General features: G+C 38.2%; 1 protein-coding gene across 6 annotated transcripts in view; it reads left to right on the forward strand.

Moving 5' to 3' along the window:
* The window catches only part of LOC136712004 (myc box-dependent-interacting protein 1), an 89,418-nt gene that overhangs the window by 56,672 nt on the left and 14,269 nt on the right, over positions 1 to 18,477 (forward strand). For 4 of the 6 annotated variants that reach the window (XM_066688662.1, XM_066688666.1, XM_066688664.1 and 1 more), the window contains 8 exons: positions 4,771 to 4,856; positions 5,371 to 5,446; positions 7,194 to 7,258; positions 9,854 to 9,898; positions 11,238 to 11,376; positions 13,200 to 13,328; positions 14,236 to 14,346; positions 17,386 to 17,409. In XM_066688662.1, coding sequence (XP_066544759.1) covers positions 4,771 to 4,856; positions 5,371 to 5,446; positions 7,194 to 7,258; positions 9,854 to 9,898; positions 11,238 to 11,376; positions 13,200 to 13,328; positions 14,236 to 14,346; positions 17,386 to 17,409 — 675 coding nt within the window. The remainder of the gene's footprint in view (positions 1 to 4,770; positions 4,857 to 5,370; positions 5,447 to 7,193; positions 7,259 to 9,853; positions 9,899 to 11,237; positions 11,377 to 13,199; positions 13,329 to 14,235; positions 14,347 to 17,385; positions 17,410 to 18,477) is intronic. The other 2 variants (XM_066688667.1, XM_066688663.1) reach the window with 2 other exon arrangements.

Below are 18,477 nucleotides of genomic sequence, written 5' to 3' on the forward strand. Positions count from 1 at the left end.
ACAGAGAGACACAGGAAAGTACAGGTGAGAGGCAGCCATGTTGTTGTTTGACTAGTTTCAGCATTGCTCATTTTGTTTTAAGTTTACCTTAATTGAAGTTAGCATTGTCTGTAGTTTGCCTAAATTGAAGTCAATTCAGTTCAGCTGCTGAGTTGGTGAAAGTAAACAGGTTGTAGAAGGGAGATTTAGTCAAGGACTAGCAGGAATTCTATTGCAGGAATAGTAGTTGACTAGGCAACAGGATTCCAAGAGAGAAGAGAGAAAAAAATAAATAAATAATTAGAAGCATGTGGCCACTACAGTGTCAGGTTTGCAGAATGATTGCCTTGCTGGATGAACTCATCCAAGAAGGTTTCATTTGTGAACGTTGTTGGCAGGTTGAAATCCTAGAGATCAAGGTTCGTGATCTTCAGGCTCAGCTTGTTGATCTGCGCTGTATTAGGGATATAGAAGAATTGGTCAATCAGCCCATGAGAGAGATGGTGTGCATGCCAAAACCTAGGAGAGTTGAGACCTCAGAGCAGGACAGTGTAGAGAACTGCTGGGTTATAGTAGGTCGTAACCGCAGAACAGGGCATGCACAACCCCTAGAGACACCCCAAGAGCTAGAATTGCCCAACAGGTTCCAACTGCTGTACACCGAGGTGGACAATGACAGCTCAGAGGGTGATGGGGGGGGCAGTTGAGCACCAGTGCAACATGGTGCCCACTGTCCCGCAGAAAAGAGAGGTAGTTATAGTAGGAGACTCACACAGTGTGTTCTAGTGATAAGGAGACCTGCATGATATCTTGCCTGCCTGGTGCTCAGGTTGCAGATCTCCCTAAACTAGTAGACGGGCTACTGGCCACTGGGGGGAATCCACTGTTCATGGTCCACATTGGAACAAATGACATAGGAAAAGGTAGGACAGAGGTTCTGCAAGACAAATTTAAATAGTTAGGAACAAAACTAAAGAGCAGAACCTCCATGGTAGTTTTCTCTGAAATACTTCCGGTACCATGTGCCAGGCCAGGGAGACAGGCTGAGATTAGAAAGTTTAACATGGTTGAAATCTTGGTGTAGGGAAGAGGGGTTTAGGTTTATGGAGTATTGGTCTTTCTTCTGGGATAGATGGGACCTATTCAAGACAGGCAAAATCGAAGAGGGGATGGGGTAGCATTATATGTGAAAAATGACATTGAGGCAGAGGAAAAATTAGATCCCAGTAACGGAACAGAATCTTTGTGGGTGAAACTTTTGAACAAGAGATCTGGAGGATTAGTGGTAGGAGTCTGTTACAGACCACCCAACTCAGATATTCAGCAAGATGTTGCATTGTACAGTGTAATTAGGACTGCATGTAGCAGGGATGTGGTTGTTATCATGGGGGACTTCAATTTCCCAAACATAGACTGGGAAAGCCCAGTTGTAGCTACAGAAGCAGAAATAGAAATGGTTGAGATGGTAAGTGACTGCTTTGTAACGCAATTTGTCAGGGAACCAACCAGGGAGAGAGCATGCATTGACTTGATCTTTTCAAATGACCAAGATAGAGTCAGAGGGACACTAGTTAGAGAACCAATGGCAAATTGTGATCACAATATGGTTAGCTTTGAGTCATTCTTTCATAAAACATGGTCCAAGTCTAAAACAATGGTCTACAATTTTAGAAAAGCAAACCTTGAAGGTATGAGGCAGCATTTAGAAGAGGTAGACTGGAGCACACTAGATACAGATTCAGTTGAAAATGGATGGTTATGTTTTAAGAATATACTACTTGAGGCTACCAAAACTTAGCAAATTTAGGACCAAAAAACTTTGGCCAAAATGGTTTAATAGAGGTATGCAAAAAAATATAAAGAGAAAGAAAAAGTTGTATAGCACATACAGAAGGGATGGAGATTAAACAAAATACAAGGAATATGTTGAGATGCAAAGAGATCATAAGAAAGGAATCAGGAAAGCAAAGAGGGAAATAGAAGGAAACAGCCCTTGGAGCTAAAACTAATGCAATGAGCTTTTTTCAATACCACAACAGCAAAAGGTCAATAAAGGAGGAAGTGAAACAGATAAAGGGCAAAAATGGAAGTATCTTGGAAAACAATCAAGATGTGGCAAATGTTCTAAATGAGTATTTTGAGGTTTTTACAAGAGAAAAAACAGATATCATGCAACAGGTTAGCAATCAGTCTAGTAAAATCCTAAGAGAGATCAGGATAAATGAAAGGGGCTAGCAGAATTAAAAACAAACAAATCACCTGGGCCAGATGGTATATTTCCAACAGTTGCTTAAAGAAATGAGGGAAATTATTTATAGGCTGCTAACGCAAATATTCCAAATGACACTTAGAACAGGGGATGTACCAACTGACTGGAAGACAGCAAATGTCATACCAATCCACAAGAAAGGGGACAAAACTGAGCCAGGAAATTATAGACCAATCAGTCTCACCTGCATCACCTGTAACATGTTGGAAAAAATGATCAAACAGAAAATAGAGGAGCATCTTAATGAAAACCATATTCTTGGAAATAGTCAACATGGGTTTAGACGAGGCAGATCATGTCTTACTAATTTATTTAACTGGAGTTTTTTGAACATGCAACTGCAGCTGTAGATCACATGAAAGCATATGGTATGATATACTTCGATTTTCAGAAAGTTTTGAAAAGGTCCCACACCAATGACTAATCCTCAAATTGGAGGCTGTAGGGTAATGTAAGTAGATGGATTATGAACTGGTTGATGTATAGGAAACCGAGGGTGTCGATTAGAGGAGTTGCTTCTAACTGGAGTGAGGTTGTTAGTGGAGTTCCACAGGGGTCAGTACTAGGGCCTTTGCTTTTTCTAATCTATATTAATGATCTGGACTCTGGGATAGTTAGCAAACTTGTCAAATTTGCAGATGATACTAAAATAGGTGGCTCAGCAGATACAATCTTGGCAGCACAGGCTATTCAAAGGGATTTAGATAACATTCAGTTGTGGGCCAACACCTGGCAGATGAAATTCAATGTTGACAAGTGCAAGGTAATTCATGCAGGTAACACAAATGTCCAGTATAACTACACTATGGGAAGAATAGAACTAGATGAAGTATCACATGAGAAAGACCTCACTTTCTCCATCCAAACAATGTGGGGAAGCAATAAAAAAGGCAAACGGGATGTTAGGGTATATTGTCAAAAGTGTAGAATGTAAAACAATGGAAGTAATGTTAAGACTGTACAATGCGCTAGTTAGGCCTCATCTGGAATACTGTGTACAGTTCTGGGCTCAACACTTCAAGAAAGATATCGCTGCTCTAGAGGCAGTTCAGAGGAGAGCAACCAGACTTATTCCAGGTCTGAAGGGAATGTCCTACTCGGAGAGACTGAGGGAACTGAACCTTTTCACCCTGGAACAGAGGAGACTACGTGGGGTTCCAGGTCTTCAAAATCATGAAGGGCATTGTCCACATCAAACTAGAGGAGCTTTTCCAGATCAGCAGGGACGCACGTACCCAGGGACACAAATGGAAATTGGGCTTCAAGGCATTCAAAACAGAAAACAGGAGACACTTCTTCACACAGAGAGTAGTCACAATCTGGAACAAGCTCCCCAGCAATGTGGCAGATGCTGAAAGTTTGGGAACATTTAAAAATAGACTGAATAGGATCCTTGGATCACTCAGTTATTAATGGACACCAAACGAGCACGATGGGTCGAATGGCCTCCTCTCGTTTGTAGACTTTCTCATGTTCTTATGTTCTTATGTTAAATTATGTTTAAAAAAAAATAAAGCGGGTACAACAAAGTAGATGTTTCTCCTGATAAGGATCCTTTGAATGTTTATTTATATCATTCATTATTACAGAGGTTAACAAATACATAAGAAAGCAGTGCAGAAGAAGTATCCCATTCCACTAGGGTTTGAAATAAAAAAATATGATAATAAAAGGAGGGCCACGAGAGGGGAAATGAGAAGAAGATGGAAAGAGAGAAAGCATGAAAAATATAAAGGAGGAATATGCACTGACCCTTGACTGGGACAGCAATTGTTCGAATTTGATATCAGTGATTCAGTGTGCTTGTAGCCTTCAGTGTTCTTGTAGTGTTGGTGATGTCATGCCACAGGAATTTGACAAAGGAGGGTTTAATATGAACTTCTTCAGTACAGGGGAATAAACCTTTGGACCATTACTTTAACAGATAACTTAAAACAATAATTGAAGTGAAATTAAATGGTTTCCAAGGCAAGGTAAGAGTAGTTTTCACAGATAACTACTGTTGGCCTCTTGAATAAGTAGTTCAAGGGGCTCAGAGAAGTACCATTTATTTTACCTCTTGCCAACTTTTTTTCCATCTGTACATTGCTTGTCTGCCACCTATTGGAAATATATGTATTATGTGACATCTTTTCAGCAGTACTGGGAGATTTATAAGTTTACTTACCAGTTCCTTTTTTCCAAATATATAAAACGATTACTATACTTTTTGTGTTTAAGAACATACATATGAACGTAAGAAAGTTTACAAATGAGAGGAGGCTATTCGACCCATTGTGCTCGTTTGGTATCCATTAATAACTAAGTGATCCAAAGATACTGTCCAGTCTATTTCTAAATATTTTAAATGTTTATTCATAAAATCTTTTGAAAAATCAGCAGCCAATTCCATTGGTATTATTCTTTGTGACTTGGCGATAGCACTTTTGTCAGTCCATCTATATTAATACAATATGGTCTACAACTATGAACATGTTGTGCTCACAATGCTCACAATTAATGTATCTTTGTGCTATGCCCAGGCAGAAGAGGATCTGGGGAAAGCCCAGAAGGTGTTTGAGGAGATCAATTTGGATCTCCAGGAAGAGTTACCGTCTTTGTGGAATAGGTGAGTCAGAGTAAGGGTGTGTATCTGTGTGTGGGGAATTATTTTGCAGGGAATTTCAATCCCAGTCCTTGTAAAACTCTATTGACTATGTGTGCTAATGTAAGCCATTTGAAACAATTTAAGGCTATTAAAAATTACCAAAAAACAAGTTACTTTATTGAAATAAACTTTATTAACTACACCCAGCACAATTTTTCCTAATCCTGTTTTTTTCTGTAACAGATTTTAAATTGAGAGGATTTTACTGTTATCCTAGGTTTTTTGTGTGCTTTGTTTGCTTAGAAATAAATGATTTGAAATATCTGTGCACATGAAATAGTTAGCTTAACGCATTGAAGTTACGGAAAAGCTCCTAGATTTAATTCACAATACTTAAGATTTTTAAAGCAACTTTGCACTGAAGTTTACTACAAATTACCTGCTTGCAAGCACTAGTTTTTTACTTTCCTTTTTGACCTGGCTGTGATCTGTGTTGTCTGATAATTTATGATCTTTCTGCTCTTGTGTTTTCTAGTCGTGTTGGCTTCTATGTTAACACATTCCAGAGCGTGGCCGGTTTGGAAGAGAAATTCCACAGAGAGATGGGCAAAGTGAGTGAGCGATACCTTTTAGTTGTATTCTTGGTCTTACGTGGCAAAATGGGATTTGTAGAAAGTATTATTTCCTTGATATTTAGAACCTACATAGAGTGTTTCTGTAAAAGTATGTCTCATTTGCTGCTTATTTGAAAGGTTTAATAGATTATTTATCAACATTACTTGGGTATCTGCAAACACACACACACAAAAACTATTTCCTTCAAGAATCACATCTATTCTGCATACTGGAAAACATTACATTTTACACAGTTACAAATGTTTTTGGTAAATCCAGTTATTTGGAATAAACACCTGAATACCATTCAGCCCTTAACCCTTTGCAGTCCAGTTATTTTGCAGCTGTCAGTCTGCTCAGGTCCAATTTAATTTTGTAAAGAATATAACATTTCAGATAATGTGTTGCTCAAGTTTAAATAACTTCACTTTTATTATTCCAAAGGACACCCTAAAATAGTGCAAACGTTTAGAAAAAAAAAAAGCCTGTTATTAGTCATTTTTGACTATTATTCCAGGTGCAAATGAATAAAAAAAGTGCAAAACGGTTTTAAAAATAATGTTTCTGTCAATAAATAACTTCACAACTTTAGAAAAGCTACAAATCTTTTTACAGCACTTTGTATTCCTCTAACAAAGGTAACCAGCAAAAAACAACGTAAAATGTTTTACATCAATATTTACAACTATTTACATGTGGTGAGGTTTGAAAACAAAAAAGAAAGATAAATATTTACAATGCACAAAAATAAGCAATAACAATCACCTGAAAGCTATATATAATGTGCAATTGTGTTGCAATGCTCAATGGTCTATCTGTGTTTTTGCATTCATCTGGGTGTAAGACAGGCTTTCTGCTGCAGGTTTTGCATAAGAATATTGTCTAATTTCTGCCTCCATCTATATAATTATTTACTTTACTGTCTGGTTATTTTAACATCTGTGACAGCTGTTTTCTGACTCCGTGATGCTGATGCTGGTGTTTAGTCTGCAGTGAGAGCCTGCATCTCTCTCTCTATCACTTCCTGACTACAGACTCTCGCAGGGGGGGCTTAGCCCATAAATTTCTTGTGTTTTCCATCTTATCACAATATTACAAAGGCTGCTGAAGGCTGTGCTCTGCTTTTTCCGGAAGAGAATAGTCTTTTTCTATGAAATAGACGCATTTAAAGAGACACAGGGCCGTGACCTCATTTTTACAATGTCGGATCCAGTCTGATATAGGACCGCAAAGTATCAAATATTCCTTAATACAACAAGTGCCCTGCTTCATGGGTCAGATTTTCCCAAATCAGTGTCTTCTTACCTTTCTGGGGTGCAGAAACTAGACCTTAAGTACCTCAAATGTCTTTAATTTTGAGACAGAAAAAAACTGTGATAGTGATACATGGGGGGTGATGATTTGAAGTGCGTTTCCTATCTTTACTTTTGCATTTTGTGTAGAAACATACACAAAATGTATTTGTAACTGCAGAAGCAATGTTTTTCAGTCTATCCAGAGCTATGGACTGCATAGCTCTGTGAGCTTGAAAATTCTGATCATTTTTGAAAAATGATTCCAATATTGTTATTGTTCTTATTATTTAATGAATTGAATATTCCAAAATTAAATTTACAGAAAATACCAACTAAAAATCACCACCCACTACTGCATCTGCACAAGTGCCCTTGCTTTTTCTGGAAAAGATTTGGGGAACTCTGTGGCCTTTTCAGACAATCTGTTTTTTTTTTTCTTCTTGTTCAGCTGAATCATAACCTGAATGATGTGATGACCAAATTGGAAGAACAGAATTTGACAAATCCTCCAAGGTAGGTAGTCTGGATGTGTCACTATAGTACTGTGGTGTGCCTTGAATTAAATTGGTTCATCCAGTGAAAGCCTTCAACGTGATTGCAAGATGCAGCCTATAGCCTGGATATATAGCTGTATTTATGTATATACAGACGGGTGACAAATTTAAAGGAAAAACCAACATAAAGTGTCTCAGTCAGGTGTTGGACTACCACCAGAACAGCTTCAATGCACCTTGGCATAGAGTCTCTGGAACTCTACTGGAGGAATGGAACACCATTCTTCCAAAAGATATCCCAGCATTTGGTGTTTTGATGATGGTGGTGGAGAGCGCTGTCAAACACGTCAGTTCAAAATCTCCCATAGGTGTTCAATTGGGTTGATTTCTGGTGACTGCGAAGGCCATAGCATATGATTCACAAAATGTTCATATTCATCAAACCATTCAGTGACCCTTTGTGCCCTGTGGATGGGGGTATTGTCATCCTGGAAGAGACCACTCCCATCAGGATAGAAATGTTTCACCATAGGATAAAGGTGATCACTGCAAATCATTACAAAGTTATTCTGAGTGACCCTTCCCTCTGAAGGCTGATTTATACTTCTGCATCTGTGTCTCTGCGTACATGTGTGGGCGTTGTACAGGCTGACGTATGTTTCTGCGTCTGCGTCTCTGCATACATGCGCGGGTCGCACAGCTGTCTGCCAACATACTTGCACGTAAGGTTGACGTGTCCATAGGGGGCAGTGTCGCATTTACACATCGCAATCTACAGAAAACGAAACCTTATTTCTATGGTGCGCCTACGATTGTATGGATGTAAATGAACACATACTGTTAATGACATGTTATTTTATTATTATTACAGAAACTACACACACACACACACACACACACACATACACACATACAAATTGCATCCTGTATGTGCAGATCTAATTTGTCTTGCTATAGTTGGCTAGAGACTTAACACTAGAACATACATACACACATCTCTGCCAATGTGAATTTCTCCTGCATATCCGTTCTTATGTTGAATTAAATGCATATATGGCGTTTCAGCTGTTAAACTCCTCAAAATTAATGAGCTATAAATACGTTCTTCTCCAACCGCCAGACCCGCAGTTCATGTGGTAGGCTATAGCCCACTGAATAATATAATATAATAAATTTAGCCGACAATATGTGGTTTGTAAACAAATTAGTAATTGTGAAAGATTTATAATCATGTTGATTGGTTAAACACGGTATTTTCTACACATCATATATTATTATCATGATTTATTGTATTAGATTTGCACCTCATATAGCGCTCGTCTGATCGGCTCAGCAAGTTTATAAATTTCTGTTGGAATTAAATCTTGTTCATGGGCTGGATTAAATCAAAACTTTGACCCACCTGCTAATAGAAAAGTACAGAACTGTACTCAGTTGCGGCATCATTTTTAGTAAGATGACACTTTCTTCTAATCAGAAAAGTAACTGCTATGATGTACAGGTTTGTAGTTTGCTATTAGTGGGTGGGTAAAAGTTCTGATTTAATCTGGTCCCATGTTGCAAACCCGGGTCTCTGGATCAATGCCTTGATCAGTCACCTGTTTGATCATGAATGCTAATTGTTCATTCCGTCTACGGAAAGCAAAGTACATTTTACCTTTCGTCCAATATTGCCAAGCACGAAATACGTGGGCATTTCGTGGGATAAAATGTGAATTATGTTCACAAAATGTGAATTATATTAACACAATGTGCAGTTTGAGGGACAAAATACTCATTAAGTGGACACATGTGTTTCTTGGATGAGGAGATACAATTTAAATACTTTCGTATGTCACCACATCGTTTCTCTGATCTGCTGCAGCGCATACAGACGGACATCGTACACCACCCGCCCCAGCACTGAGCGATCGGCCAAGGCTCTCAGAATCTCCTGCTCAACCAATCAGCGCAGGCCTGATGCGTAGGACACACAGACGCAGAGACGCACTGTTGAGATTTCAGAGGAGTGTGCATCGGCTCCTCTGCGAACCTCTGCAGGCTGCGCTTACCCAGAAACCCCTGCTCTGCTTCGCTATGCAGAGACACATATGTGTACCTACGCAGAAGTATAAATCGGCCTTAAGGGGACAAGTGGACCCAAACCATGCCAGGAAAATGCCCCCCACAGCATAACAGATCCTCCGGACCCCCTCTTGGTGTACACCACACATGCACTCACCACACTGTTCGAGAATATGGTGAAGGATGACTGAACATATCGCTTTTTTCCACATCTCTGTAGACCAGTGTCTATGGTGCCCCACTAATGACCCCTCTTTCAATGTCACTTAGATCCTTTCCTCTTGCCATCTTGATCCATCCAAATTCGAGGTCAACTGAGCCTCCTCAGCATTTTTATACATGCCACAGAGCATGATAGGATGTTAATTGCTTAATTTTATCATGCAGTACACCTCTTTGCAGGCATCTGCATTTGTTATGTTCCTCCACTCATTTATTCTGGTATTTCCTTTAATTTGTCACCCGTCTGTATATTGTGTGGTATTATTACAAGTATTCTCAGTTGAATGTCATTGGTGATCATGTATTAAATGACTGAACCTCCCTACAGAAAACAAAGTAAACTGAGTCTGAAGACAACACAATCAGTACAAAGGTAAAAACAGGAACAAGCCAGCTAACCATTTATTATTTGTGAGTTGAAGTGGTATATATTTTTGTTTGGTTTAACCAAAACTGCATGTAAGTAAGCAGTTGTTTGAATTTGCTTGGATGTTTTTTGTTGTCTCGATTACAAATAAAAGCATTTTGACAAGTACTACTGCAAGATCAACAATGACACATGGAACACCAGTCACAAGTGAAAGTAGTGGTTTTAGGATTGAATAGGAGACACTTAAACCCCATTCACACTGTAACAATTGCCGGCAAACAAAAATACAAATAAGCCACAAAATGACTGAAAAATGATTCGCTCACATGCAGCATCTTCAGATCAAATTGTACACTCTGATGTTACCTATAAATTGCATTATATTCCATTTAGAAAAAAAAGAAATACCTTTGTAACGCCCTTATATATAGCCAAATATCCAACTGTTGTAAGATTAACAATAAGTAAATTAACAAATACATATAAATGCACATGTTATCTTAACTTGTACTGAACAGTCGAAACTACACGCTATTGTGTGAAATGTGGGACTTGTTTTCTTTTTGAAAAATAATCAAGACCTCCCAGTGTCACATTCAAGTTTTCCAAGCGAACCAAGTCCACCTCTATCGGTGGTTTCAGTTTGTTTTGGTTCGGTTCATTTGCCAATCAAAATTTGTTGTTCACACTTTTCTCCAAATGAACTGAACCGCACTGAATACAAAACAAACCTCTAGTGCGAACGAGCCTTTAGACTGCATTACAGTGACACTGACTGTAGTTTGTTTCAAGATATTTATATTGATTTTAAACTTTAAAAAATGAAAAATAAAATAAGTTGTTTTGCGCAATCAATCAATTGCAGATCTGCAAACCCAGACTTTTGGTAGATATTGATATAGCTACACACAATGTAATGCCATGTTTTTTTTCTAATTTATTTTAGTTGATTTAACTTTGCTGCAATATATGTCAAGACCCACACAATGCCTCTTGTTACGTGACCATGAAACCCCAGTGTATTTTGCAGAAAGAATTATGTTAATGCTGCTTTTGTTCTGTCTTTGAAAAACACAACAGTAGTCTATTGTGGGCAATGCCAGCCAAGCAAACTAACACATAAGACTGTTAACTCTTTGGACCCCAATGGATATTGAGTAATCTAGGGATTTGACCTGTCCCTATGTATATTTGCCAATTTCCCATCAGCCTTCAACCCAGCTTGACTCAACAGCTCCTCACTGGTCTGGGAGAATCCAGCACTTTTGTTCAGACATACAGGGCAAAGGTGTATAAGGCCAATGTATTGATCAGTCACTCACTTTCTCATTGTCTTTCTCAGTGATAGTTACAAAGACCAATGCAATCTGAAGGATGACTCTGCTCCCACCAGCCCCGAAACCAAGGCCACAAACCACACTGCTGCTGCTGCTTCTCTTGGGAACATGTCAGCACCCACTATTCCTAAGTCACCATCTAAGGTAATGTCTTTTCACCAAAGGAGTAGCCATGACTTTCTCATCAGTCATGTTCTCATGTTTTGTTCTTCGTAGTCACCCTTATAGAAGGATATTTTTCAGTTTTCTCCCTTTTCAGCTAGCAATAATAGTTATAGCTTTTCCTGCAATGCCTTATACAATGGATACTCCAAGGAAGAACTGGGGAAGCCTTGTGCCAGCTTTAAGGTTAGGCTAAGAGCTGACTACAACCTGTACCCTTTCAGAAATGTTTGTGTCATATTCATGTTTTATACATTTATGTTCTATCATTTAATTTCAAGGCTTTACCTTAGTTTTATACACTGTTTTTTATTTTTCCTGCTCTATTTAAATATAGAGTTTGGGCCAGGACCAGAATGAAACTTTGGCCTCACCCACCAACTGCAAAATAGATTTATTTTCTTGATGACTGCTTTATGTTTGACATAGAATTCTCCTTCCTACCTAATGCAAACCAAATACTGTGTTTTGAATTTGCAATTTGTGGGTAGGTAGAAATTATTTATTTCTGGGCAAATGTGTGTCTGTGTGTGTATGCCCACAGGGTGCCCACATATTTATATTAAAATATTTTGTTATATATTGGTTATATACTGCATTAAACATCCACTTAATATCTATAATATACATATTTGTGTTGCATGTATGGCTATGTATATCATACATAAAACTACATGTTTTTTCAGTTTTAAAGGAAAGGTGATACTTTGTATTTTGGTGTTTCTCCAAATGACCATTTAAAATAAAGGAACTACACCAATCATAATCTGCTACAATGGGTCTAGAGCCAGTGTTCTTTTGATTGATTATTTGATTGATTATATACTTATTCAGTAGATCTAGTACGTGTAGTTTATTTTCTTGTTTTTTAGGAAAAACAAAAACTGTTTAAATTTCGAAAGGGGCCAGATGAGAAATTGGACAGGAAGTAATTTGTAAAGGTGATTTGTGCAACAGAATCACTTAATGTATTTATTTGAACTGCTGTACTGTGATAAATATTATATAAACCCTTTGAAAGGAGTTTCTGAAGTGACCCAAATAAGATGATACATTGCAACCCTTTTGAAATTTGTGCAGAGAATGCCAAAATATTTGTGATGTGAATTTAGCATTATGATATAAATTAGTTTACTGCATTTTGTTTTGTGGGACTGTGACTTATATGTAGCACAAACGTTCTTTTCCAGAAATGGATCTTGAATATTGTATTGCCCCAAAGCCATTAAGGGGTTGACAAACTTTACAGTCTGTAAAACAGGCATATGTAAATAGGCATATTTTGCAGCCTCTTCCTCCAGTAATGCATTCTTGTGTTTTCAATAGTTTCTTGCTGTTTTTGAAGAGATTTCCTACATTACTCTTTTTTTTAAATGTCACATAAAGATTCAATCTGAGCTTGAAACAATGCTTAAGTAACAAATTCAAGCAAGACATGCTCTGCAGTGTATGAATCATCTCTACACCATTTTATTCCTACACTTTCAGCTGTGTACTGTGTACAGATTTTTGCTACTTGCAACTGATTCATATAATATGAAACTGTAAACTAATAATTTCAAAGCTATTTGGCTACTGTAGATCACTATCATGGAGCCTGTGTAATTTTTTTTCTTCTAAAAAGCTGAATAGAGTTCCTGAGTGCAGGTTTGGATTACTAATGGGATGGGATGTGTCTGTGCTTTTGGTGAAAAGTTTTATTTTTGTTCTCACTAACATCTCGATGGTTTCTGTGTTTTGTTTTGTTTTTGTTTGTTCTTACTGCTGGCCGCTCCTGTGTGTGTGTGCGCTTGTGGGATCTGCAGCTGAAACCAGGGCCGCCAGTTCCTCCTCCTCCTAAAGTCACTCCCTCCAAAGACCTCAAACAGGAAAATATCATCAGCTTCTTTGATGACAGTTTTGTTCCTGAGATAAGCGTTACAACCCCCTCACAGGTCAGGACACCAAATCAATCCCTTAGCCATTTCACATGACCATTTCCTACCAGCAGTAGTTAGTTATATTAAAGTTATATTAAAATCACTTTAATTTAGATTTAAACAACGTGATCATCTTATGGGAATTAATTTGTATTTTCTCTAAAAAGTCACGGACACCATGAACTAAGCAAAAATGGTGCTTTAAAGCAAGGTTTTCCGTACAAAACTCTGAGCCTAAAAATGACTACTGACCAGTATTTTGTAGTCTAGTCAATATTTGCAATAAATTGCTTATTTTCTCATTAGCATTACGCATATGTGCAGTTTGGTTTATTATGTTCTGGACCTCGTCTGCAGCATTCTTGCAGCAGGCTTTTAGCTGTTCACTCTGTCAAACACAGATGTTTGTTTCCACAATTGCATACTGTGAGTACTTTATTCTCCTCACGTTTCCTTATGCTGTCCTTGAGGCTGGTCAATCACATGCACGTAGTATCAGGGTGCCTTGAAATGAATTGCAACTTCCAGCATTCATTTTTTTGTGACAAAATAAGTAAAAGCCAACATGACCAGTTTTTGTCCAAACAGAACTTTTTGTCAAATCATTCAAACTTGAGTCTCAGAAAGTGATAACAAATTAAAATAAATGGCATCTTATCTTAATACTAATAAGGAAGTAGTAATTAGTGCTGTCAGAGTGATTATTTATACAATACCGGTCAACTTTAAGGTCTTCCACAACAGTCAAGGCCACAAGGGAGAAAACTAGCCTCCTCAAATTTCATTTGATTTAACAAGGTCATGCTTAATAAGGTTGCATTAAGTTATTAATTTAAGCATGACCAGGACTGAACTCTTCCTCCAAGTCCCGTTCTTTCCTCTCTATCCTCTAAAAACCTGCTTCTTTCCCTCTCGCTGGCAGTTTGAGGCCCCTGGGCCTATGCAGGATGAAGCCAGCCTGCTTGATTTGGATTTTGATCCACTCAAACCAGCGGTCACCCCAGGGGGCACAGCCACCTCCCCTGCCTCGCAGGTGGGACTCTTTACAATGCTTTAAAAGGGGCTCTTTGTATGATAAAACATAATGCACAGGAGTGGATTGCATTACAGGGTAACTACCACAGCTTGTGAGATCAAAAAACTTCAGAAAGGCACGTGCTGTAAGTTAATGACATGGCATTTAAGATCTCACCCTTACTGCATGTACTGTGTGAAGTAACTGGGATTGATGAGGCACCAATAACAAAAGTCTTACATGCCTTCAGTACTAGTCAAGTCTTTTTTTTTTTTTTTGTCTTCGTTTATAACACAACAGGGGCAAAATGATGCTGCATGTTAATTTAGTCCTGAAGTATTTTAATTCTAGAGACTTTAGTTAATATCCACCATAGTTCACAGCAGTTTAGCATTTTTAACTTAGGTGACCCCTTAGGTCACCGTTAAATACCATACTATAAAAATTAAAAATACTTTGGAATAAGAGGGCAAAGGCAAACATGCAAGGGAATCCAGCACATTTCCTTCATGGGCAGAGTTTGTGTTCACAGACAGGGCAATGTCAACCTTATGTCATTGAAGTTCCTCAAGCTGGTCCTATTTCTTGCTGATTGGGAACATTTCACTTTCACACTTTCACACATCAAAAGCACAAAATGTTACAATAATACCTGAGTCTTTTAGTAACAAAGCCAGTTTAGAGTGTACATGAGAAAAAATAGAACATCTGAAAAACATACTTGCATCACTTAAAGATATGTATTTAATAGTATTCCAAAGTAAACATCCTTGATGAGTTTAATACAGTGGAAGATGAGTTTAATGTGAAGTATTCACCCCCCTTGGACTTTCTCACATTTTGTTGTTACAACCTAAAATTGTGATGCATTTAAATGGGATTTTTCCACCTATGAATTATACAACCTACTCCACAATGAACAACAGTTCATGAAAAATAAACACATTGCAATGAGTATTGGTTAGAGAAGTATTCGCCCCCCTGAGTCAATACAAGGACCACCTTTGGCAGCTATTACAGATGAGTCTTTTGGGGTTAACCATCTGACAGGTTTGCACATCTGGATTGACCCAGGTTCATGGCTGAGTCTTCAGATTCACAACCTGACAAAGGATATATACACTCACCTAAAGGATTATTAGGAACACCTGTTCAATTTCTCATTAATGCAATTATCTAACCAAGCAATCACATGGCAGTTGCTTCAATGCATTTAGGGGTGTGGTCCTGGTCAAGACAATCTCCTGAACTCCAAACTGAATGTCTGAATGGGAAAGAAAGGTGATTTAAGCAATTTTGAGCGTGGCATGGTTGTTGGTGCCAGACGGGCCGGTCTGAGTATTTCACAATCTGCTCAGTTACTGGGATTTTCACACACAACCATTTCTAGGGTTTACAAAGAATGGTGTGAAAAGGGAAAAACATCCAGTATGCGGCAGTCTTGTGGGCGAAAATGCCTTGTTGATGCTAGAGGTCAGAGGAGAATGGGCCGACTGATTCAAGCTGATAGAAGAGCAACTTTGACTGAAATAACCACTCGTTACAACCGAGGTATGCAGCAAAGCATTTGTGAAGCCACAACACGTACAACCTTGAGGCGGATGGGCTACAACAGCAGAAGACCCCACCGGGTACCACTCATCTCCACTACAAATAGGAAAAAGAGGCTACAATTTGCACAAGCTCACCAAAATTGGACAGTTGAAGACTGGAAAAATGTTGCCTGGTCTGATGAGTCTCCATTTCTGTTGAGACATTCAGATGGTAGAGTCAGAATTTGGCGTAAACAGAATGAGAACATGGATCCATCATGCCTTGTTACCACTGTGCAGGCTGGTGGTGGTGGTGTAATGGTGTGGGGGATGTTTTCTTGGCACACTTTAGGCCCCTTAGTGCCAATTGGGCATTGTTTAAATGCCACGGCCTACCTGAGCATTGTTTCTGACCATGTCCATCCCTTTATGACCACCATGTACCCATCCTCTGATGGCTACTTTCAGCAGGATAATGCACCATGTCACAAAGGTTGAATCATTTCAAATTGGTTTCTTGAACATGACAATGAGTTCACTGTACTAAACTGGCCCCCACAGTCACCAGATCTCAACCCAATAGAGCATCTTTGGGATGTGGTGGAACGGGAGCTTCGTGCCCTGGATGTGCATCCCACAAATCTCCAACAACTGCAAGATGCTATCCTATCGATATGGGCCAACATTTCTAAAGAATGCTTTCAGCACCTTGTTGAATCAATGCCACATAGAATTAAGGCAGTTCTGAAGGCGAAAGGGGGTCAAACACAGCATTAGTATGGTGTTCCTAATAATCCTTTAGGTGAGTGTATATATATGACACATATAAGAATATTATGTTAGGGTAAATAAAGTGCATTGTAATTCTTTATAAACTGTATTACATGCTCAGTTGCTCTTTTCTATAAATGCTTTGTAAATAATTCAGTATTACCAACACAGTCATTGTGTGTTTTAAATTTGGCTAATTCTGTTCTCTTAACTAAAGTATTACCACAAAGCTAGTCTGAAAGGAATAAATAGAAGTGTGAAGGGTGTTTCAATGCAGCTAAAACAGGTTGACAGGATGTGAACCACAGAGGGAAGTAATATTTACAGGCATATGTACATTTGACAGCTCTGGTGATCCAGGAGGAGTGTAACAATGATTTTCATATCCCAGCTACCTTCCCTGAAATATATAAAGACAAATCAGTTTAAAAGCAGCATAAAACACATTTAATTTGAAACCAAATGTATTGAATATGATTGTGCATGTGTATAGAATACACAGAAAGTAAATTGTAAATTGCAAATTTGCCTAATTAATGGAGATACATGACTTAATAGAAAGCTAGGGAGGTTAGATTATTATTTAACTGTATAATTATATATGGTATATGGTAGACAAACGGATGTTATTTTTCTCTGTTACGTTGGGTGAACGTGATAATATAGCAACATACAACTTCATGCTTTTTTGCATCACATTTTGAGTGTCCTGTAATTTACCTGTTACCCTCTTGTTCTTGTCAACATGCTTAAGGCCTTACCTTGGGATTTATGGGAGGTAAGCGTAAAACTGGTTCAAATATTTGTCCTCCTATTACCATTGCATGCACCTGACCATTTCCTTCCTGTTTTGAGTTGGATCTCCTTCCCCTGAAAATCATATTCAACTCTCACATCCAACGAACTGCGTGTCACCTTGCTTTGACAGCTGCATTAAGGCCTAAGCGTCTGGCTGGACATCTGCATTTCACTTAGTTTTAAACTCTTTATGTATGTATTGTAATTATTTACTTGCAATGCTCCACTTTGGCCGACTGGCAGCTTCCATCTATCCACTGCTCATTCGAAGCTGTGCTATGTATAGCGTTCTGGGATGCATGTATATCTCCAACAACAGCTCCTTTTCTGGCAATATGGAAGTAGCTAGATGTCATTGTTTTTACTTGGAATTAATTTCTTCCATTCTAAGGTTCTATTCCTTTTAACCCTTTCTGTCATTTTTTAAATAATATAACACACAAGAAACAAATTATATTATAAATAGATAGGTATCTGATATGAAACAAATTATACTTCGGTATTCCCAATTTGGCAAGTGGGCAACATTTAAAATAATAATGCATTATGTAACTTGCATGTTTAATACTTGTTGTTATTAAGAATCTGAAGGGAATGCCTTTGCCTGTACTTTCAGGCCAAAAGTGGGATTACAATGCAAAAATAGATTTGTATATATCAGTTCATCGTAGAGAAAATCATATCAGACCACAGCTGCCGTATAGCTACTTTAAAACCTTTTTGAAATCATGTTGCCAAAAACCAATGGAGGGAAAGAAAATATGAAGCAATTGTTTGGGGAAATGTGCATAGCTCAAAGACATGCATTCCTTAAATTGAGTTCACCAAAGTTATTTATATTTTTTGTAGTATTTTGCTTTATTGTACTTCATAATGTGAGATGTAAGTTATGAAACAGATCTATCAAATGAGACTGAAGTTCTAGAAGAGGACAACCCCCAATCTTACATCACTGTTACATCCTCATATATACACAATCATAAATACCATGCCACAAGCTTCCTTTCCTGTGTATCAGCAGCTCACGTCACAAAGCACTGCAACCACA

This window comes from Amia ocellicauda, chromosome 16 (genome assembly GCF_036373705.1).
Source record: "Amia ocellicauda isolate fAmiCal2 chromosome 16, fAmiCal2.hap1, whole genome shotgun sequence".
In the NCBI taxonomy this organism is placed as follows: Eukaryota; Metazoa; Chordata; class Actinopteri; order Amiiformes; family Amiidae; genus Amia; species Amia ocellicauda.